The sequence below is a fragment of the Pelodiscus sinensis genome, chromosome 17 (genome assembly GCF_052426305.1).
Source record: "Pelodiscus sinensis isolate ZL-2025 chromosome 17, ASM5242630v1, whole genome shotgun sequence".
In the NCBI taxonomy this organism is placed as follows: Eukaryota; Metazoa; Chordata; order Testudines; family Trionychidae; genus Pelodiscus; species Pelodiscus sinensis.
The window spans coordinates 27,002,576-27,026,456 of NC_143068.1; the positions used below are offsets into that span (position 1 = coordinate 27,002,576).

Consider the following 23,881-nt stretch of genomic DNA (forward strand, 5'->3'; position numbering starts at 1 on the left):
GGGCGTCACCAGTCTCAAAACTCAGCCACATGAAAAGTTCAAAATCCAAATTTCTGCCACCTCCATGCACCAGGGGTGTCGTCTCCATGCTCAGCTCTGAGACCGGTGGCAACAGGAATCTGCCAACCGCAGCATGGGAATCAGGAGCCACATAGAAATGTCATAAACTATCCGGGCCCACTAGACCCATGGTACCACCAGAGATTTGGAGATGCTCCTGCCACCTTGGTGTATATCTATGTAGGGCTGTGGGAAATGCAACAGACCAGCTTTGGGACTGAAACTGGAATCAATTTAACTGATTCATTTTTCTCCCCCCAGAGGTGGGCAATTGCTTTCTTCTAAGTGGTTACTGATGATGAGAAATGACAGTTTGTCATCAGAGACCAGGACAGGACATCTCTCTATACCTAACGGGGTGAAGAGCTGGGACCTCATCAAGGCCTTTCATTCTGGCCAATGGCTCCCGCCTGCATCCCCCACTCTCCCTTCTTCTTCTGGTGACCCTCCAGGAGGGCTGGTCCGGGATACCAGCTGAGATTGCCAGCTCCAATGCAAGATTTGATGCTGAAGAGTGAAACTGACACGTCTATAAATCTCTCCCCGGACTCCCTTCCCTTCTTTTGTCTCCTTTTCTCCGGTCCCTCTGCCCACCTCCTGCATCTCTCTCCCCCTCCTCGCTGCTCTCTCCTGTGCGATATTGCCCAGCGGGGCTCGCTCCCTCTCTGGCAGGGGGAGCTTCCCAAAAGCCAGGAGGAGGAGATGGATGGGATATTATGCTAATCCAGGGAGATGGCCCGCCTTTCCCCCTGTCCTCGTGGAGCTGGGGCTGGTGAGGAGACAGCGGCAGGGGAACTGCAAGTAGGGTACAAAAGCGAGCCAGGCGCCGTGGAGCGGACAGCAGCAGCGGCCTCCGCCTCTCCAGCGGGCAGCGGGTCAGGGGCGCTCTCCTTCCCCTTTGCCGCCCTCCCCCCGTCTGTAGGATTTCCTCTCCCTCCCCCCCCCCCCCTCCGTCCTTCACTGGGGAGTTTAACCAGCCTTCAAGCAAACCCGCTGCCGGATCCTGTGCGTTTCCAAGCCCAGCAGCAGAGCCGCCTGTGGTCCTCAGCCGCGAGCAGGAGGAAGGTCCCCTGGGCTGGGCAGAAGGAACATGAGCAGGACACGTGGAGAATCTCTCGTCTGGGTTGTCTCCTACCTCTGCCTGGGGGCGCTGGGCTCCCTGACGGATGCCAAAGGGACCTATTACCACGCCCCGGCCCCCGTCTCCTACAGCAACCGCTACAGCCTGTATACCTCCGGATCTAGCCCGCAGCTCAGCCCCGGGAAGCCCACGGGAAAGCACAAGTAAGCGAATCCAGCCCGGGCTCCGCGCTTTCTTTTCGGCTCGGTCTCGCCTGCAGGGGGAATCCGCCGCTGGCTCCCAGGCGGGCCGGCTGCAGGCGGGGAAGGGGTGCGGGCGGGGTGGGGGGATGGAAGCGAAGGCTCCGAACTGCCGGTGGAAACGGGGCTGGATCGAACGCGCCGGTCCTCAAAGCCGGGCTGCGGCGGACGGACTCTGGGTGTCTCCGGCCGGCTGCGGTGCGCCGTGCTCCGTCCGGCAGGACAGCGGGGCGGGGTGGGGAGGAGAACGGGATTCAGAGTGGAAACAACCCCCCCCCCCCACGCACACACACACACAGACTAACACTCTCACGCATACACAGAGACACACACACACACACGCGTACACATACAGACACACACCGACAGAGGCACAGAGACACACTCACGCGTACACACACAGACACACACCGACAGAGACACACAGACACACTCACGCATACACACAGACTCTCTTACACACACACGTACACACACCGACAGAGACACAGGCACACTCACGCGTACACACACAGACTCTCTCTCTCACACACACACGTACACACACCGACAGAGACACAGGCACACTCACGCGTACACACACAGACTCTCTCTCTCACACACACACGTACACACACCGACAGAGACACAGACACACTCACGCGTACACACACAGACTCTCTCTCACACACACACGTACACACACCGACAGAGACACAGGCACACTCACGCGTACACACACACTCTCTCACACACACACGTACACACACCGACAGAGACACAGGCACACTCACGCGTACACACACAGACTCTCTCACACACACACACGTACACACACCGACAGAGACAAGCAGAGACTCACAAGCGCACACAGAGACACGCGCGCGAGCGCACACACACACATGCACAGACACACACATGCACACAGAGACACGCGCGCGCACACACACAGATACACACTCCCGCGCACAAAACTCTCCCCCCCCCCCGTCTGTTTGCTCCAGGGGGGCTTGTGCGGCCAGAGCCGCTGAGCCGCAGGAACCGGACGGAGCAGCCCGGCCGCAGAGAGCGACCCCGCAGACGAGCGCTCCGCGCAGCCGGGGTCCCCGCCCCGCTCACACTGGCTGAGCCGCTCGGGCGGGCGCTCGAGAGCCGCTGGCCACAGGTGGCTGCAGGGACCGGGCTCCGGAGCCCGCCCAGCTCTGTGCGATCGGGGGCTGCCAGCGCTGACTGCCTGGCGGGGGAGGGAGTTGCCGCGTGTCTGCGGGCGCCGGTCCCCCACCTCCCCCCGGCTTCCTTCGCTCGGGCGCCCGTCCCTCACCTCTGCCTCGGGGCTGTCAGCGCCAGGGACACTCGGGCTGCTGCGCTCTCCGCCGCCCGGCCGCGAAGTGGTTACAGCTCATGTTGAAATGACACGAGAGTGCCCAGGTTGGGAGAGGGGCTGTACGCCTGGGGCCGGGCTCAGGTTAGCAGGGCGCCCCTAGCACTGGTGGGGCCTAGCAGTGCTATGAAGCTGCTGCCTCATTCCCCACGCCCGGAGGACGATGCTTTAGAGATGCGATTTTATGGTCTTCAGCAACACACTCATGAAATATTTGTAGAGCAAATTTTAAACTCTGGTTCTGTTGACTAACGGGAAATTCAGAAAGGGACGGTACACACCTGGGGTAGGCAAACGCTGGTGAAGTGGTTTCATTTCCATTTTGAATGGCTCTCTCTCTCAGGTTCAGTGTTCTGCTAATAGCTCTGGCAGGCTTGTCACTTGGAAGTTAACTAGATTCCCCTGCAGAAAACAGAGCCCCAGACCAGGAAGAGGCGGATGGATGGACATTAAGACCTAGTGGTGCCCCACAGTTTCAGGTGCTGTATATGGGTAAGGATGGCCCTGTATGTTAGCCCAGGTACAAAGTTCATTCTGAAAAGTCACCAGCTACATACAGCGCATGACCAGCAAGAACTCCATTTAATGCTGCAGCGTGGGTATTTACACCCAAATATTTATGGTACATCACTCATGACAAGTTCTACAGAGAGTTGGGTGGGCAAAGCAACTATCACCAAGCAAAGCTTGTCTTGCAGGGATTAGGGGTAGGTGCTCTGTTAGAAAATACAACCCATCCAGGAAGTATTTCCCTTACTTCCCATTCCCCCCACCCCCACACTCCAGCTCATCTGTCTTCAGGAGCTAGGCTGTGCCTTCTGGCTCATGAATCCATGAAACTCAGCTTCCTTCAGGCCATTCCATGGAAGAGCTGGATTGTCTCCTCCCTTCATTTTCTAGGGAGCTGAGAGAATGGCCTGTGCCGGGCATAATCCAGATACCTGGTCTCTATACTTTGGGATGAGTGTCATGGTCATGAAAACAAGGTCCTGATAAGACAAGTTGTAGGCTGGCACAGTGCAAACAGGGCTGAGGAGACTACACATCCCTCCCTAACCTCTGTACCAGTGCTGACCGGCTTCCCCCTGCCCTTCCAGACACGGGCTCAGCCCCTGCGGGGTTAGCCCTTCTCTCCGAAGCAGGCCTGAATAATGTGGTGTCTTCAGAATGCGGTCGAGACCCTCAAACACCTCACATGCAACTGAAACCATTTCCCATTTGAAGAGCTGTTTGCCTCACTGTCCCAACCCATGAACTCACTGATCCCCATCTGCTTTATCCCATTGACCCACTGTATGCATCTCAGCCTTCGGCTTTGTCCTTGCACCCTCTTTTCCCCCGCCATGCCATCTGCTCCATCCCTGTGTCCTTAATCCCTCTCGTGTGCACTGCTCTGCTATCTCGGCCCTGCATTCTGAACTTCTCAGCACCTCCCCATCTGCTTCTCCCGCAACCCAGTATTTTGCTAGAGTTGCCTCAGCAGAGTCCATCTGTCCTAGCACCACATCTGTGCCCTTCCCAGGGTGCCTGCCTTGGCTGACCTCAATCCCTCTCTCCGGCACCCACTCTAATGGAGTCGTCTTTGCTGCTCCATTCCGCTCTAGCTCTCTTGCCTCCCATATTCCTCTATGCTTGATTCAAGTCTGCACGTTAATCAAAGCGGCTCTGTTACTTGGCAGCACGTTCCCACAATGAAGAAAGAACATGTCAAAGCAGAATTGCCCAATTGGGCATCCAAAGTGGAAGCAACTGGAGTACCATTTGATTCACCCAGCAGCTTGCTCAGAGAAGGCGTTGTGCCTCCAGCCAGAGGGCCCTGCCTTTTCAATCGCCCATTTTAAAGAAAGCTCCTAGCAAGAGCTGCACAGGAAGTGTCCTCTTTTTACTATCATCAGTAACCATGCTCCACTCCAATGGAGCAAGCTGCCCATTCAGCCCATTACTGAATTTGTATAAGGCAGGTGGATGGTCCTTGCCTCCCACCCCAGCCTGTGGTACGATCTTCACTGGACATGGAACCAAGCATAACCCACTTGAGATGTTCTAAGACCCTACCTCCACCATAGGAGCTACCATGGTGAAATATCTGCCTGACATATAGTTGTCACCCAGAAATGCTAAGAGGCGAGTCAGTCTGGTAATGTAAGTGGAATGAACTATGGCTGAATCACGTTCTTAAGCCATGCAAAAGCACTGGACATTTGCAGAGCCGTGGAGAACATGGTTCAGTCCTGGCTACATCTCCAGGCAAAGTTGCAGAGCAATGCTGGACCCAGGATCAGGGGAACCTGAGCGCTGTGCTTATTCTGGAGTGGACACTAGCTGCCAGAAGAGGAACTGTGGGACTCACCTCCAACACTGAGTGGTTTAGCCCACAGACGGAGCCCTTGCTTCAGGCACCTAGACACAAAGTGTTGGGAAATGCCACAGCCAGGGATAGTCCTGTGCTCTGGGATCCTCTCCTGGGAGTTAGGAGAAGGAAAGAGCCAATGCATGGGGAAGCAGACAGCTCAGATCTGTCATGCAGCCCAGGACGCCAACCCTAGAGAGCCAACATTCGAAGGAGGCAGAACTGAGCTTCTGCAAAGCTGCTGAGCTCAGAGCCAAAAGAGCCAGTCCCAGGTTTCTCAAGCTTTGCTGGAAAAGGGCAGAAATTTCACTGCATCCTGTTGATCCGGACAAGAGATACATGGAGGTGTTCATGCCCATCTTGTGGAAAATGCTGGCACTGAGACCTCAGACCCTACTGCAATGTAGATATATCAGCTATCATACTTCCTTATGTTTGTCTGGGACAGCACTTAAGTTGCAGCCTGGAACATGTGGGTGAAGAGCTAGGAGGAATGGATTTCTTGTCATTATTTCAAGCACAGGGTAAAGCCCTAGGCATGGCTGTGAGGGTCCCACATGAGGGCTACGTCTAGACTGGCATGATTTTCCAGAAATGATTTTAATGGAAAAGTTTTCTGTTAAAAGCATTTTTGGAAAAGAGCGTCTAGATTGGCACAGACGCTTTTCCGCAAAAGCACTTTTTGCGGAAAAGCGTCCGTGGCCAATCTAGATGTGCTTTTGTGCAAAAAAGCCCTGATCGCCATTTTCACCATCTGGACTTTTTTGCACAAAACAAATCTGAGCTGTCTACACTGGCCCTTTTGCACAAAAGTTTTGCGCAAAAGGGACTTTTGCCTGAATGGGAGCAGCATAGTATTTCCGCAAAAAGCACTGATTTCTTACAGTAGGAAGTCAGTGCTTTTGCGGAAATTCAACCGGCCAGTGTAGACAGCCGGCAAGTTTTTCCGGAAAAGCAGCTGATTTTCCAGAAAAACTGGCCAGTCTAGACACAGCCGAGAAGATTATGTGCACAGTGCATCAGGCATAGGAGAACAAGGCCTGATTTAATGAGAGCCCACCTAACCCTGGGGCTTCTAACACCTTTGAAAGTGTTTGACTTGTTTGCCTGTTCTCACTGCCAAGTCACAGCCAGGAAGGGAAGCAGCAGCACCAAAATTCAAGGCAAGCGAGCACCCTTGTGGTCTTGCTGACCCAGACAACTAGAAAGCCTTGCGGATCCCAAGAAAGCCTGAGCCAAGACATCCAGGTACACGGAAATGAACATCCACAGCCCAACCCTGCCAGCCCTGGGCAGGTGGAGCTCCCAGAGACTCAGGGAGAGTTCTGCCCATGGATAGTCTCCTACCAAACAGATGAACCCTCCCTGCAGGGAAACAGTGATCAGTAAAGCTCGGAGGGAGGTTCCTTGCTGGCAAGACTCAGGGCGTGTGCTGAAGGAGTTCCTGGGACCCAATGTGTCCATCACTACTTTTACAGTGCAGCTCCTGCTTGTAGCCCCAGCGATTTACACATGGCCTGGTGCCCACGAGGCAAGGCCCTCCATCCCCAGGCATGTGTGGTGTGATATTAACTAGAGTGGTCACCAGGATGCTTCAGGTTAGCAAATGCTGAGGCCGAGCACAACACGTAATCCAGGCAATGTTCAGCTATGCCCGTTCCTTCTTCGGACCCTGGCACCCAACTGGGTGTGGGTAGTAAGGGGTCCCCTCCACTCTGAGCTCTCTTGCTGTGACTTCTCCAGGTCAGTGGTGTTAGCTAATTCATTATTCCAAGTGAATGACCAGGTGGATGGAGCCCTCTAGCAGCCTAACCCCAGCAGAAATCTTCATAGCAAATGTCAGACAGTTGCAGGTAAACTCTGGACTGGAGGGTTTTTTGAGTCTCTCCCTTGGAAATGGGCTTTGGTAGCAATGCCCCATTCTCCTTCCCTATTGGGGGATTCCTGGCTGCTGTTTCCAGACGGGGCTTTGAATGTGCTCTGCTTTGTTTCCTCCGCAGGAGCTACTGTGCCTACGTGGTGCAGAGAAATGTGACGTGCACCCTGCAGGACGGGGTGGAGAGCTACGTGAAGGCAGAGTATCACAAGTGCAGCTGGGGGCCCAAGTGCCCAGGGAAAGTCCTGTGAGTACATGTTGGACATAACCATGTGTGTGGCATGCTGGGATCCCAAGGCTGTTCACACTCAATGCTTGCCCTAGTGCAGCATGTATGGAAATGCGAGCGCACTGCTTTCATGCCACAGTCCCAGGCAGTGTGGCCTGTGAGCTGGGCACTTGTGAGGCCACTCAGGAGAAATTCACATGTGGCCCAGCTGATTAACAGAGTGCCCACAGCTAGGTTTTGTGTTTCTATTGGTGGTGCACATCCACACATCTCAGTGCACATAAAAATTCATTCCACACATGAGTGGAAAGAAGAGATTAGAGGGAACATTGGCCCCAGGGCTAGGCCACATGCAGCCTGCATGGATGAAGTTATCTGGCTTCCAGCAGACACTAAAGATGAGTGGGCATTGGGTTTGTTTCTCTGGAATGTGGGGGCAGTGGAAATTGGATCAGAAAAAGAGGACCTGTGGATGGCATGCTGGATGGGGCTCCTTCTCCCCAGGGATTTCCAAGCAATGACTTTCCATTTGAGTTTCAGCACTCTTGCATTAGACGGGTCGGAAACAGCAATATAGGGAGGTGAAGCAAGGTGCCCAGGATCACACAGTGCCTCACATTAGTGAAGTCATGAACAGAACCCTGTAGACAGTGTTCACTTCTGGCCAGCCTGGTCCAAAATATACAGTGGCAGCAGAAGGTGGTTCAGAGACAGGCGGACAGAGCTAAGGCACTTCTGAATTAGGAGAGATGGGAAGGACGGGGATGGGTTAGAGAGAGAACTGGGCAGTCATGTTAGAGGTACACAGATTACTAAATGAGACAGAATCCTAGAAGCATAGAATACTAGAACTGAAAGGGACCTCAAGCGGTCATCAAGTCCAGTCCCCTGCCCTCACAGCAGAACCAAGCACCATCTGGATCATCCCTGATAGATGTCTGTCTAACCTGCTCTTAAATATCTCCAGAGATAGAGATTCTATAACCTCCCTAGGCAATTTATTCCAGTGCTTAACCTCCCTGACAGGAAGTTTTTCCTAATGTCCAACCTAAACCTCCCTTGCTACAATTTAAGCCCATTGCTTCTTGTTCTATCCTCAGAGGTCAAGGAGAACAATTTTCTTCCTCCTTCTTGTAACACACAGATGATCATAAATCATCATAACCAACCTGTATGATGCACTTTTCATCCATAGGTCTCAAAACACTTTACAGGGGAGATCAGTATCATTAGTTTCATTTTACAAAAGAGGAAACTGAAGGGCAAAGAAGGGGCATGCCTTGTGTAAGGACAGCAGCCAAAAGCCCAGGCTTTCGGAGTCCAGGCCAGCATGCCAACCACCAGTTCATCCTGCCTTTCCCCAAGAACATCCTGTTGGCTATCTTACAGCATAGAGAACAGCTAGCAAAACCAAAAGGCAACATATTTAAAAGCAATCAAAGGGCATACTCTTCCCTGCAATGCATGTCAGATCTGTGGAACTCCTTGCCACAAGACACCACTCAAGTCAGGAACCTAGCAGGACTCAGAATAGGATTAGTCATTTATATGGATAGTAACATCAATCACAGTTGCATTAGATAAGTTAAAATAGAAGGGATACAAACCTTCATGCTTTGGGCCATACACCAATCATGACCTGCCTGGAGTAGGAAGAAACATGCCCTTGTAGGAGGTCATGGCATAACTCTCCAGCACAAGGTTTGGGGATGGGAGTTGTACCCCATCTCCAGCACAAGGTTTGGGGAAGGCAGCTGCTGTTGGTCACTGGAAGAGGCAGAATACTGGGCTGCTGCTAGATGGCTCCATCTATCTCCCAAGCTCCTGAGCTCATCACTAGGTGTTGATGCCATCAGCTGAGGCTCTCTGGTCTCATTCCCTACAGCTGTCTCTGAGTGACCCAAGGAAGAGGAAAGGATAGCACAGACCTCCACCTTTTTGACCCAGGTGCATTGCACTAGCCAGAGCTCTGTCTGGAGCCCATGACTTCTGCTCCTTAAGCAGCCTGAGGGAGTGCAATCCTAGAACTCCCTGCACTATGACTCATGTCTCCTTGACCCAGCACCCAGCCTTCTGCACTTGCCACTGGGTCCTTGGGCCAGCCAGACTCATGGGGCAAGACAAAGGTGACCCATGGGTTTTCTTTTTCTTGCCCAGCCATTACAGTGCTTAGGACTAGAACCCTTTCTCATGCCCCCACCGTCTGCTTTGAAGAGCAGAGACTATTCCCAAGGCACAAGCTCTTCATTTTTTCTCTTTTTTTGGGGGGGGGGGTGCCATTTAAACCAAGCACACTGCTCCTCCTGGAGAGAGAAAGGAGTGGGGCCCTGATGTGCCAGGCCTACCAGCAAGCTGCTCCTACTGGGGACATAAGGAGCAGGAGTTTGTGTGGGAGGGGTCACTCAAAGTCTCTGTCCCAGTTAGGGAGCAGAAGAGCAGCCTCCAGTCCTGCCCAACACCAGGGCTGTGTCTAGACTGGCCAGTTTTTCCGGAAAATTAGCCATTTTCAGGAAAAACTTGCCAGTTGTCTACACTGGCCGCTTGAATTTCCGCAAAAGCACTGACTTCCTACTGTAAGAAATCACTGCTTCTTGCGGAAATACTATTCTGCTCCCGTTCGGGCAAAAATCCCTTTTGCACAAAGCTTTTGCGCAAAAGGGCCAGTGTAGACAGCTCTGATTTGTTTTCCGCAAAAAAGCCCCGATCGCGAAAATGGCAATGGGGGCTTTTTTGTGGAAAAGCGCATCTAGATTGGCATGGACGCATGCCAATCTAGACACTCTGTTCCGAAAATGCTTTTAATGGAAAACTTTTCTGTTAAAAGCATTTCTGGAAAAATCATGCCCAGCAGTTTGGAGAGACACGCCTCCTCCCACACCAGCATATCTCCCACCCGACCTGCCCTCTCTTCCCATCTCCCTCTCACACAGAAGAGGAATGGAAAAGACCCAATTGTAGTGTGGTGGTCTGTGGTACTTCTCACTAATGCTTCTCTCAGATCCTCTTCCAGTAGCCCCATCCCAGCAGACTGCAACAGGAACGAAACTAAGCCTCTGTCCCACTGTGGAGTAAGGCAGTCCAACACAGCTCTATCCACGGTATCAAGACTGGGGGAACTCACATGCTTTGTAGAGGTGGCCTACTAAGTTTCCCCTTCCAAAGGAAGCTGCCTAAATTCATCTAGCAAAGAGTCTAAACAACCACACTGTAACGGCTGGGGGAGAACTGACTAGAGATTGAAGGGAGTGGCTCAGCAGAAAATTCCAATACAAATTACATTAATTTTGGTTTTGCCAAAAATTGTCATGAAAATTTGCTGAAGCATTTCAATTTGGAATGTCTGCCATGGTGTCTCCCGCTCCCATTCTCTTCTATGAGCTGGGCTCTTTCATTGGTCTACATCTCCCATGATACACCAAGGTGAAGAGAAGGTAGTGCATCATGGGACTCCCTGGACATCATGAATCCTGGGAGTTGTAGTCTGGTTGGGGAACTTCCTACAGAAGAATGGGGACATGTAGCAGCTGAACTACAACTCTGCAGCGATACTGGAACAGAATATTTGAGTTGTCAGGAGATAATTGTTGGCTTTTTGTCTAGTTTTTGTTGTTTTTTTTTTATGAAAAGTCCAACATTTCTGTAGGAAAGAGACAATTTTGGTGAACATTTTCACCTTGTCAATAATCCAATTTGACTGAAAAATTTAGATCTGCCCACATCCATCATTCAAATGCAGAGGGGAAGAAGGTGTAGGCCATGCAACGGGAATCTGCCAGTTTCCTGTACCAGGAAAGTTTTTGTAAACTCCCAGCCATCTAGTAATGATCCAATGAAAAAACCCTGCTATTCAGCAAACCTAGGGCTGGACTCTTTCCTCTCTGCTTCTCTAACATTTGCATCCAAGGAGCTAAGGACTTGTATGGACATTAATTTGTCCTCACTATCCTGGGAGATAGCTAAGCAGGGCTGCGATCTCACCCTTCTCTCACTAATGGCTGCCCCAAGGAAGTTAAGGGTCTGATTGAGGTGCAGCCCCGCCCCCCAATCTCACACTGAAGCCAGTGGGAGCCATGAGTGCTCTACACCAATACAAATCAAGCCTATAAGCCAGGTCTTTCTCTGAACTCAGCATGTCGCATGCTGAGCTCCTGAGGAAACCCAACTGGCAGCTCAGCAACAGAGTTAAGAGCAAATCCCAAGAGCCAGGACTCTCAGCCTCTGCTGTGCTTCTTGGCTGAGAGATTTTGACAGTATCCAATAGGAGGAGAATGAATGAACTTCAGCAAAGGCAGGGAGATCCCTGCATTGCCCCCGTCCTCAAAAATATCATAACCACTAGGACTCTCACAGTTGCCACTATGCTGCATTCTGTAACTTGCATGGGATTTCTGTGAGATTGGGGAGGGGAGAACTCAGACCACCCTGGTCCCAAAAGGCCTGTACTGACCACTTTAGCTAGAGGAGAATCTCCACTAGCTGATAGCAGTATAGGGCCTATGACACACCATTTAGAAGCCTTCTGGTGGAAAGCAATAGTACAAACATAAAAACCTGCTCTTTATGTACATCCATCATTAGCCAAATTCATTCTCAAGCATCTGGGGTTGGCAGGAGTTCACCTTACTCAGACATGGATTTAAAAACTTCTAGGCTCTCCAAGTTGATACCATGCTGCACAATGACACTCACACCACCACTGCAACCTCGGGGCTAGAACCTAGCTCTCATCCCCCCCCATGTGAGCTAAAGAGGGTCTTGCTTGTCCGTGTGCGGGACCTGCGACATAAAGTTGCACTGTAGGGGCAGCAGTGCACACCGTATCTGCTAGCTAGTCAGTTGGTAACCAGCCCCACTGACTGCCCTGCTCACATTCCCTGGCCCATCGCATCCCTTCAAACACACGCTCAACTCCATGGCTTTTGCTGACGGGCTGCCTAGGCCAGCTGCACTTTTTACACAGCTTGGAATGCTGCACACTAGAGAGAGGCAGTTTTTCCAGGCTCTGTTGATCCAGCTGCAATAAATACTTCCTGTTGCTGACATTCAGGGGCTTGTGGGGAGGGGTCAGGTTCTTAATTGCAGAAGGGCCGTGCGTTCCTTATTGCGAGTGGGGCTGAGGGGCAGTGCAGCGGGGACGGGAGCGTCTCGTGTGCCGGACGCCTCACCCGCCGCATCCCTCCTTCCACTTACAACCTCTGCCTCTGCCAAGTGAAAAGCGCAACAGGCTGCAGCCCAAATATCTGCTGAGAGCAGAGGCAATGGCTGGTGCCAATGTTGTTATTGACAGGGGCTGAGCTCGGCAGCTTTTACTGTGCACCATGATATTTCCGGGCAGATTTAAACACTCTATAAAAAATACCATAGAAACTTGGAGGCTTCTGCAGGGAGGAATAATAAAAAGCAAGCTGGTTTTTCCAGCCCCTGCTCCCCCTTTCTGACCCTCGCTGGTGTTTCCAATTGAACAAACAGCAGCTCACGGCAGGTTCCTGCGCAGCGTGACGGTCTGTGGCAGTTGGCCAAAAGGAGGCTGGAGGAACCAGCCGCTGAACAAAACCTTTCCCAGTGGCCAGGGACTCACTGGAAAAAACACACCAACAAGAACAAGCCCTCCTTTCCCAAGCACACGGAGAGCAGTAGAACCAGAGCGGCTCTGTGATGGTAGCTCTGTGTTGCTGTCCCTTTGGGGAAGGTGCAAGGTTCCATGTGTGTCCTTGGCCACATACATATGAATCAATGCCTGTATCCATCTATCTGTATGCAGCCTACACACCCACACCCCAGTGAATAGGGACAGAGGTGCAGGCGAGATGCCCGTGCATCCATGGCTGTCCATGTCAGTTCATGCTTTGCACCTCACCTCAACATGCTTGTCAGCATCCTTTGTACCAATGCATGTCTGCCCTTGCACACGTTGGAACATAAAGTGCTCCCCGGTGGGCAAAGGCATCTCCCTTTGTGCTTGACAGATGGTTAACACATTCCCCATCCCACGTGCAGAATTGTTGCAAGGTGGAGTGGAAAGCTGAGGGGCCCAGCTTAATAAAGGTACGGACGAGCTGAATGTTTCCCACTTGGAAATGCTGTGTCGGCAAAACGGAGATGGTTCACAGGAATGCTGATTTCAACTAAGTTTAAAAGAAAATAATTGAAATATACTAGCAGATTTACCCAGTGTTGCTCTGGTCCTTAACTCAATTAATTCTTTAAATAAAAGGAAAATGCACATAATATATGGGAATGATTGTATTTTTCAAAAATACAGTGTTATGTTTATGAAATTAATTTTAGTAATTTTTAAAGGGAAATTCCTCAATCCATCAAGTGTACTTTTTTCCTTGATCCCTATAAACTCTTATCATTTGCCATGTTTTTTTTTTAAAAAGAACTATAGCCAATTTGGTTTCCAGTAGAACTGTCTTCCAGTTTTCAAATCTTAAACATCGATTTAACTGTGCCAAAAAGAGCAGTACTCCAAATTTCTCTTTTCTGTAAGGTTTATTGAGCAGCAGTCCTATTCCAAATTCATCCTATTTTTCTGGCTCGTCTTGGTTCAGTCTCTTTCAATATTCACTCAGTTATGTCCATTTTGAAGACTGTACATGATTTGGCGATTCTGTCTCTTTTCTGTATGGTTCTATGAGAAGCAATCCCATTCTAGGCACATCCCATTTTCCTGGCACAACCAAACCTTTACATTGCTTTAAATTATTGCAAGAGGAAGCTGTATACCAAATTTGGTGATCCTAGCTCTTAACTTTTAGGAGGAATTTTTGATCAAATAGACAAATGGTCTAAAATACATAGTAAATTATGTTTCAATCATAGCAAAATGTTTTGTTGAGATGACTGTAATGTTTCCAAAATGAAATATATTAGAATTTTCATTCCCTGGCAAATTTCAACTTTTTGTGCCAATTTGGACCAAAGAGAATTTCAAAATATTAGCCTTTCCTGAAGAGCAGCAATTCTACTTTCAGAGCAGCTTTAACAGTGGTTCAGCTCACTTTGGGTATGTCCACACAGCAGCATTATTTCGGAATAACGTTAGTTATTCCAAATTAACAAAGAGCGTGTCTACACTGCAAGCCATTATTTTGAAATAATGGTGAGCTGGAGGACTTCTTACACCAACTCCTGTAACCCTCATTTCAAGAGGAGTAAGGGAAGCTGAAGGAAGAGTGTTTTTCCTTTGACTTCCTGCTGTGTCGGCAGTGCCAAAAGCCAAGTTAAGCTATTTCGGCTTAAGCTACATGATTGACATAGTTCAGGTTGCGTAGCTTAATTCGACTTTAGCCCTGCCGTGTAGACATACCCTTTGGGAGCAAGATTCAGGTCTATTTTCATTTTGTCCCAATTGGTTCCCACACTCCCAGTTCATACAAGGTCACAGGAACTCAGACAAGGATGAGGCCTAGGGAGGAAGTGGTGGTGATGGGAGTAGCTTACCCCTGTCCTAAGGATAGCTGTTGAATTCACATTAGCAACATTACCTCAGCAGCGGAGTGGAGGGAGGGTATTGAGGTGGGATTAAGGTAAAGGGTGTGGACAGATGGCCTTGTTGTTAAATCCCAGGTCCGCATTCTGGGACTAGCTCTACCCCATTGTAAAGGGGCCCTAGGATGCGTCTTTTAACCCCCATTCTCCTTCTGTAAAATGTGGGCAGTAAAATCTGCTGTCAGGAAGTGTTATAAAGCTCACTCCATCTCCCTTAGTGAGGGGTTTTCAGGGTGAATTAGGGGCACAGGGTTATAGCAACAACATCCACCCAACCCACCATGCTTCCCATGAGGGGAAATACAGAGACTGTGCACTGCTGCCCCCTACTGCTTAAAACATATCAGCACTTTAGGACAAACAGAGCAGGTGGTGGTGATGTTCCATTCTAGAAGCGTTCTCCAACATACAGCCTTTCTAACCGGTATCAGACTAGTCCTGTAACATTCCACAGGAGAGATCACCCTCCCCTCCACCCCCCGTGCAATTCTATGGAAATGTTAAACAAACTTTGGGGGAAAGTTTTTGTTTTAAATTCTGTAACATTGAGTCATTTCCACCAACTCCTTTGAGGGTTTTTTTTCTTTATTACAGAGGCTGTCACTTAGTGTGTATTTGTGCTGCCTCTAGCAAAATGAAGCCCCCTTGTAACTGCCCTTGCTATGGGCTTTTTATTTTCAAAGTGAGAGTCACAGCAAAGAAAAAGAAAGGTGCATATGCCATCCTTTGCACGTGCCACCCGTTCTCTCCATCCATTTCTTGTCCATCTGATTGCAAGCTCATGGAGAGGGACAGGGGAGAGCTGTCTCTTACTCTATTTGCACAGTGCATGGGGCCTGTAGACAAATACAGCATCATCCACCCACGTGACAGTGTGTGGGCTGGGAAGAGAAACGTCAATAATCGTTATTATTTATCGTCCCTAACATGCCGGGATGAGCGTGGCTTTCAACAAGGCTTTCAAAAGACAAGACTAGTGGCTGATTCAGGCTACTCCCTCTGTAACAAAGTGCTTGAGCTCTAGATTTTGGCCTGTAACTCTGCTCTCCTTTCCTTCCTCATCTCCAAAAAGGTACCGCACCTTCTTCAGGCCCAAATACAAGATTGGCTACAAGACTGTGACTGAGCTGGCATGGAGGTGCTGCCCAGGACTCATGGGAGAAGGGTGCCATGACAGCCCCACCGATCAACCAGGCCTGTTACCTCAGAGACCCAGCCCTAAGATTCCTCCTGGCCACAAGATGTTTCCAGGCCCCAGAGTTCCTCCTCATCCCCAAATCCACCCCGAACCATTTCCAAGTCCAAAGAAGAACCATTATGGTGAGTGATGGAACCCTCCCTGGGGAGCTGCCTTGCCTTTGATTTCCCACACACGGGTTATGGTTTCATAGAAACCAATGACACCGTCGGCCATATTGTTAGCACTCTCAGCAGAGCCTGCAAGGACAGAGGCTTCAATCTCTGAGGTGACTGTCCATCGACATGACTTTGGTAACGGGTTGACTTAATTTTGTAGTGTAGACCCATAAGGAAGATTACCTGCAGCTCCGGTTTGAGCCATAATAGCAGGGCAATGTGAGGAAACTTACATGACTGCAGTTGCTTGAGCCGTACTGGCCCCAGGCTCAGAGGACCTCCCTCGCCTGGGCTATTAAAACAGCTTTCACCAGCACCTGTGCACAGTGTTGGTTGGCTCTGGGCTCTTGGGTTTCACACACTCACTGCAGCATGGTCCATTGGAGGCAAAGTCAGAGGCACTGTAAAATTCACTAGTAAATGGCTGTGTCTAGACTGGCAAGTTTTTCCGCAAAATCTTCAGATTTTGCGGAAAAACTTGCCAGCTGTCTACACTGGCCGCTTGAATTTCCGCAAGAACACTGACGATCTCATGTAAGATCGTCAGTGTTCTTGCGGAAATACTGTGCTGCTTCCGTTCGGGCAAAAGCCCTCTTGCGCAAATCATTTGTGCAAAAGGGCCAGTGTAAACAGCACAGGACTGTTTTCCGCAAAAAAGCCCCGATCGCGAAAATGGCAATCGGGGCTTTTTTTGCAGAAAACTGCATCTAGATGGGCCACGGATGCTTTTCCACAAAAAGTGCTTTTGCGGAAAAGCGTCCTGCCAATCTAGCCGCGATTTTTCCGAAAATGCTTTTAACGGAAAACTTTTCCGTTAAAAGCATTTCCGGAAAATCATGCCAGTGTAGACGTAGCCAATGTGTATAAGGTAAGTTGGGCTTTAGGGACAAATTGATAGATGCTAATTCAACAGGTTCCAGCAGCCTGTTCCGGCTGAGCTAGCATCTGCAACTGAGTGGCTACAAGCTGCCTGCGCAGAAGGGGCAGTGGGAACGCTTGAAGGGGTCTTTCAGTCCCGGCCCTTTGCAAAAATTCCTTCCATCTTGCACAAAGGAAGTGTCTTTCTTACAGAGGCACAGTGGAAGTCACCCTCCAGGCAGGAAATTCTCTGCAGGGCAGGTAGAGCGCTACAGGGGTGGGATGCAAATGTCAGGACGTCACCTCTTGGGGGCTGGGCCTGGACAGATGCTCCCCTGCTTTGACACAGCTCTGCTTTTCCAAGGCTGCTCCCACCTACACCACTGCAACTCTGATTTTCCCATTACCGGGGGCTTGCCTGGGTTCTAAACATGTGCTTGTGGGTGGGGAGAGGAGAGGTCATTACTGACCAAGCTGCACAGGGAGGTAAGCATGAGCTCAACAATGCCTCCCACCCTCCAGGGACGGAGGAAGGGGAGGATGGGCAAAGAGGCCAAGAGGAAGGTGGGGATTTGGGTTTTGAGCAGCCAGGCTTGGTTGTGCTTTACCTTGTAGGGAACACTAGGAGAACTATCCAGTTAGGGCCTGAGTCAAAGCCCACAGACATTAACAGGAGACGGCAACTGATTTTGCATAAGGCTGCTGCAGAACATGCCTATCTGGAGCATGTGTATGTACAGACGTCCCATAGAGGCTGGCTGCCCACTTGAGTGGGCAGGTGGCACTGAAAGTGCTCCCAGGACCTAGAATAGCAGAGGCTGAGAATGCAGCTCAGGGCAGCAGGAGCCCTGCGGAGTGGCGGGTACAAGTATTTATGTACCTCGGACAGCCAGTTTGCCCTGCGGAGAACGAGGGGGCAGAGGAAGGAGGCAGCGCTCTAGTGCTGCGTGAGGCGGGGAAGGAGGGGGCGGAGGGAGACAGGACCACTTGGCTTTGCAGCCTCATCCAACTCAAGCCACAGAGGAGCCCTTTCCTGCTACCCACTGCTCAGCCTATAGCCAGATGCATCAGACACACTCCCACTGGAGACCGAACCCATCCCTCACAACTCGATTCACTATCAGCCCGGAGCAAGGATTATACCTGCTGGAGCCAGGCATTACAAGGAGACATGAGTTCCAGCCCAGAGAATCACAGTCACTAATACACGAAGGGAGCAGAAAAGAAGAGACTCAGTTATTCACTACCCCTCCTCTTGCAGTGATGGCCTGCCGCTGTATAGACACATAAGGACACAGCATGTCTGCCAAGCAATTAAAAACCCAGGGCTGCCCCAGGCCAGCTGACTCAGGCTCCTAGGGCTCAGGCTAAGGGGCTGCCTCACTGCAGGTAGCTATTGCAGATTGTCTCTGGGGCTCTGCCAGGTGAACTGCAGCCAGAGCTGGAACATTTACACTGCAATGAAGCAGCCCTTTAGCCCAGGCCAGCCACAGGTTTTCAGTTGCAATGCAGACATACCCGGGAAGGCTGCTTACCATGCTAACCCTCTGAATATCTGGAGGCTGATTGCAAGCAACAGGGCAGGGGGAAGTCGGAAGTGAGACAGAGCAGTTCCATTCTCCTCTGTTTCTTCTCTGATGTAGGCAGAAAGATGCCTGGCCTCTTTGGAGACAGGCTGGACCATCTGGAAGAGGAGGTCAGGCGCCTCTCGCAGTCCTACGACAGCCTGCACAACATGGTGAGCGGGCTGGGGGACCGCCTGCGTCTGGCCATCCAGGAGGACACCAACAAGATGATCGGGTCCCTGATGAACAGCCCAAGCGTGCCCGACTCCACGGTGGGTTTTGGGGTCATTCCTGATGGGATTGTGGATGTGGCTGACAAAGCAGACATCGCCACCTACCCACCCATGGGCGAGATCCTGGCCAAGGTGACCGAGGTGAGCGACGTGCTGAAGACCAAGACAGATTTGCTGGACGAGGTGCATGGCCGGGTCCTGGACCATGATGGGCAGATCAAGCACCTGCTGGAATCAGCTAGGCCATCACCCCTCACCTCCATTGACATGTTGGAGGAGTACGTCGACACCCGGCTGAGCAACCTGCGAGCAGAGCTTCTGGACGGCTTCGAGAAGAAGCTGGTGAAAATCCAGAGTAGCTGCGACTTCAGGATTAAGGAGGTGCAGCAGCAGTGCGAGGAGGAGAAAGCGGCCAACTTGCGGCTACAGCAGACCCTGGATGGCAAGGAACTGGAAATCAAGAAGGAGATCTCTCAGCTGGAGACCCAGATCCAAGGGTTGACAGTGGTGGAGAGCTGCTGCAGCAACCTGAACTACCTCACCGAGCGCATGGACATCCTGGAGAAGGGCCTGCACAGCATCTCGGACTCCCAGAAGAACCTGCACTCGCAGCTCAATGGTGAGTTCTCCACCATCACGCTAGGGAGCCTCATTGAAGGGCGCTTGGAGGACCTGGAGTCAAGGTTCAATGCCACAGAGAGAGAGACTGGCAGCTGCTGCTCCAGTTTGGAGGATAGCATGATGGGCATGGTGGGGTCAGAGCTGGATGGCGTAAGGACCTTGTTTGAGGACAAAATGAGGACCTTGGAGGACAGGTTCATGACCATTGTAGGCGAGCTGAACAACGTCAGTGCCCCAGCAGGTGTGGATGGCGCCGTGATGCCCTTCCTAGAAGGGGAGCTTGCCAATATGAGGAAGCAGACAGATGAGAGGCTGGAGGGGCTGCAGAGCCGGCTCATCACCCTGGAGAGCACCTGCTTACTGGGCTGCACGTCTGCTTCCAAAGACGTGGAGACTTTCCGGACAGAAATAGAAGACTGCCAGAGCAAGAACCAGGACCTGCTGCTCAGAATGGATAGTAACAACGACCTCCTGCGCAAGCTGAACGCCACCATCCTGGATATCCAGCGGCGCATCGAGGAGGAGGCAGCCAGCTCTCTACAAGGTGAGATCACCCTTCTCAAGATCAACCTAAACACGGTGAGCAAGTCCCTGACGGGGCTCCAGGACTCCGTCTCCCAGTACTCCAACACCATGCTGCACGTCAACTCTTCGCTGGATGAGCATGAGCGCAAGATAGAGGACGAGGTCCACTCCCTTCAGGAGAAGGTGAGCGACCAAGGCTCACAGCTCATCTTCAGTGGCAGGCGCGTCCTCAACCTGAAGGGCGACCTGGAGAGACTCAAAGCCAGGATCATGAATGACCTTGGCCACTGCAAGAGTGCCGCCCAGGACCTGCAGAAGGAGGTCGCCCAGTTTGACGGCCGGGTGGCCCAGGTGGAAAACATGTGCGGCAGGCTTGGGGCTGTGACCGGGAGCCTGGACCTCATCCGGGATGAGCTGGAAAAGCACACGGGCAGCCTGTGGGGCTACATGGACCACATGAATGGGACCGTGGCTGCCCACTCTCAGGAAATAACTGTGCTGAAGGACAACCTGCTGGACTGCCAGGCCAAAGTGATGGAGCTGGCCGAACAGGTCTCCCACTTGGAAGGTGCCTCAGAAAGGAAGCAGCATTAGCTATACTGAAACCCACCTGTCTTTATCCTTGAAGAACAGAATTAACTTATATCACACAGACTCTACTGTGACATTGGGGTTTTTTAATGTAAATGAAAAGCTGCTATCCCTTCTCCCAGCTCTGTGTTTTCACTTGTTTTTGCCTGAGAAAAAGTGAAATCCTACAGCCCAAGTTGTCCCTTCGCCATTATTGGACTGGACTGGAAATGACTTCCTTCTAGACACGTAGCAGCGAGGTGCCTGGCTGCAGCTGGGCGGTACTACGTCGCTATGACCCAGGAATGACCATTCAGGACCAAGCTCAAGGCAGAATCCTCTTGGTGGATGGAGTGATTCTCAAGGAATAAAGCTCTGTATTTGTAAGTCGGGAATGGACGAACTCTGTTCCTAAAGGGTCACGTGCAACTTCCCCACGGGGGCAAAGAGACAATCAAGTACCCCCCATCACAAGGCCCATCAGGGGACATTTGGATTTTAACAGGGAAAGCCTTCTAGCATGTACCCCTCTTTGACAGGGTTTCCATTCTATTCACATTTCCCACTTGTCCTACACACACACCCGCTTCCCCCCACACTCCTTTTGACAGTTAGCATAGGGGGATATGTATTAAGACATGTCTGTTCACAGCCTTCTTCCTCCTCCCTACTCCTGATTGCAATGTCCTCTGTCAGCTTCCTCCACCCTGCCTGTTGTGCTATGGATCATACAACATGCCCGGTTGGACTCTTTTTAGCATGGCATTTTGAGGGGAGACCATTTTAGGACCATACCAAGCCTGAACTGAAGGTTCTGAGGGTGCCTGTGTGTTTGCAGGCCAAACAAATTGAACCCAACCCTTTGCTTGTTGCCTACATCATGTTGGAACCTAGGTCTTGGAAGATGAAGCGTCTGGGCATTACGCCACAGTCCTGGGGAGTGATTTAAGCAATAACAGGGGAGTGGATTGATGCAGGTGGCTTTACTGCCCAAGATGCCGCAGATGTAGGTTTAGAGGAGTAGGATTTATCTGTTCCCAGGCTACACAGGGCAAGGCGTGTTTGTGTCCACTACCCCCTCATCACACAGACAGCAGCAGGCAACCGGGATCACATCCACTTCACACACCATAGGGCCCCTGAAGCCCTCCTTGGCTATGTGACTTCCCTAAAAAGGGACAGAGGCAGGAGGCAAAGCAGGGCAAGTCTCTTACAGCGCCTTTGAAAGAGGAACTCTTCCTAGTGTGGGACAGAGGAGGGAAATCAAGGGAAACTCAAATCAGCAGCCCCCTTTGGGCGATCTCAGCATTGCAGCTGGGTCCGATGAGGCACAAAGGAGCCCAGTGCAGTGTCTGAGAGCTTGGAGTAGTTCTGGTGAGTTTAGCAATGCGGATTCACCCTACTGTGGAACCAGGAAGTGACGGGGTCTCTGCTCCTAGGTCTGGGCCATTTCATGTCACTGGCATGTGTGTGACATAAGACAATTTTATTCTGGTTCTAAGAACAGGAGTTCCTCTGCCACAGGCTGTAGCCCAAGAAACAAGGGAAAGGTTCAACTCTGGTTTCAGGTGGGACTGACGGCCTGGCTGGAATGAGCAGACGCGCCCTTGGCTCAGACAGCAGTGACAGAGAGGACACAACCCAGCACCCCCATTGGAGTCCACACAGACATGGCCAGGGCTGCTTGGCTAAGTTGGACTTAGTCACCACGAAAAGGAAATGGAGTCTCTATTTCCGATACATTGGCACTTCAGCATGGTCTGCTTCAGTTCTCTGCACCTGCTGCCGTGGCAGCCCTGCCCACTCCCTCCTCTTTTCTCCCCCGTGCTTCCACTCATTTTCAGTCAGTTAGTCTCATCCGCTTCCTTCTAGTACCACATTTCTCCCGTGGCCCATCACACCAGAGCACAAGTCCAGGGGGAAACAGGGCTCTGAAGAAAGCTTGCCTTTGCACCATTTCCCCATTAAGCACGTGGTAAATGCTTGCCCCAGAGAGCACATGGAAACATCCTCATGTAATACAGCTTTTATGAAAGCCCCAGCCTGGGAGGGGAAAGCATTTCCCTTTTAAGCTGAAGAGCTGGGGATGCAGCATGCTGTCCACCTCTGGGCAGAATAAATTTTGTTGTGTGCACCAAGGGAAGTGCAGATATGCACCACCAGGAGAAACATGCTACCAGCTTTGGGTAGCTGTGGACACTCTGCTAACAAGCTGGGTGGTACCTGGATCGCTGCTGGGTGACTGCCGAAGCAGCTGGCTTACAGGGAACACTGCTACAGAGCTCAGTGGTGGAGGCAGGGTAGGAGCACACATCAAGGCTGCCCACTGAGACCATCTGACATGCTCTCCAGCACAAAGCCCTAGCTTCTCCACCCTTTAGAGGCTGGGCTTTCCAGGCTGCATGAGATAAGGTGTGGACACAGCAAGGACAGCTCTAAGCACAGGTAAGATGTCTCTCCCCGGGGTGGGAGAGAGGCCCTAGAACAGCGTTTCTTACACTGTGTTCCACAGCACACTGGTGTGCCACGGAGAACAACAGAATTCAAAATGGCCATCCTTAAAGGAGAAGGTGACTTTTTTTTTTGCTCAACAAAAAATCCTTCATGTTCCTCATTAAAAAAATTGTTTGGTGTTCCCCGCTCTTAAAAAGTGTAAGAAACGCTGCCCTAGAGCAAAGCTAGACCATCTCCTTGACACCCCAGAAAACCCCTCTTGCAACCTGGGGCTACACTTCACTTCTTTGGGCTGAGGCACTTAACTGCACTGCTTCTTGCCTCCAGAGAGCCCTCTGCAGCAGGGGCAAGTGTTCTGTGGCCAAAGCCAGCTTCATAGTCGCTTCAAGTAGGGACCCCTAAGTGAGCAGTTAAGAGGAAGATAAACTGGAGAGCTGGAAATGTGGTTTCTCTCTAGCCCGTGTGATTTTAAAATGGGGAGCTCCCTGGCACGCAGAGGAATGTAGGCTGTTCGAACACACCTGTGCAGGATGATTGGTTGGGGGGGAGGGGAGAGAAAGGTTGCTCTTTCAGAAATGGTGCTATGTGTGACCTCCTCTCTCACCCCTCACTTGAATGTGCTGACCGTTTGTATGTCTGCTCCAAGACACTCACATTTAAAAGCTAAATCAGGTGGGGTTTTAAATGGGCAGTTGCTGCTTTCGAAGAAGGAATTGGGAGCATGCCTTCACTCAATATTGTGGGGGTGGTTGTGGGGGCAGTGCTGAAACCGACTTCAGAGGCCATTTGGAATTGTTTTGAAAAAAACTTTGTACAGTTGATCAGATGTTAAGGGCAGTTTGTACTGAGAACAAAAAAAAAAATTAAACTTCATGCCGAGGTTTCTGGTATCAGCCGACTGCCGTGGAATTAACAGAAAGTGCCGAGTGCTCAGAGCTTGGCTTCCTGAGAGAGGCAGCCAAGGTTGACACACACAAGAGAGATTTTCCAGACCAAGGCCTGTGAGGGGT

General features: G+C 51.2%; 1 protein-coding gene across 1 annotated transcript; it reads left to right on the forward strand.

The window, feature by feature from the left end:
* The first annotated feature begins 600 nt into the window (after positions 1 to 600).
* EMILIN3 (elastin microfibril interfacer 3) lies at positions 601 to 23,881 on the forward strand. Its single transcript, XM_075901317.2, has 4 exons — positions 601 to 1,344; positions 7,091 to 7,213; positions 15,762 to 16,009; positions 18,547 to 23,881. Exons 1-4 carry the CDS (start codon positions 1,151 to 1,153, stop codon positions 20,439 to 20,441), a joined length of 2,460 nt encoding a protein of 819 aa, XP_075757432.2. The 5' UTR covers positions 601 to 1,150; the 3' UTR covers positions 20,442 to 23,881.

What these genes read in the sequence shown, in the direction of transcription:
- EMILIN3 (XM_075901317.2), top strand. Translation starts at nt 1,151, where the DNA reads ATGAGCAGGACACGTGGAGAATCTCTCGTCTGGGTTGTCTCCTACCTC. An exon ending in AAGTGCCCAGGGAAAGTCCT is followed by an intron (nt 7,214 to 15,761) that starts GTGAGTACATGT and finishes ATCTCCAAAAAG; the next exon opens with GTACCGCACCTTCTTCAGGC. An exon ending in TCCAAAGAAGAACCATTATG is followed by an intron (nt 16,010 to 18,546) that starts GTGAGTGATGGA and finishes TCTCTGATGTAG; the next exon opens with GCAGAAAGATGCCTGGCCTC.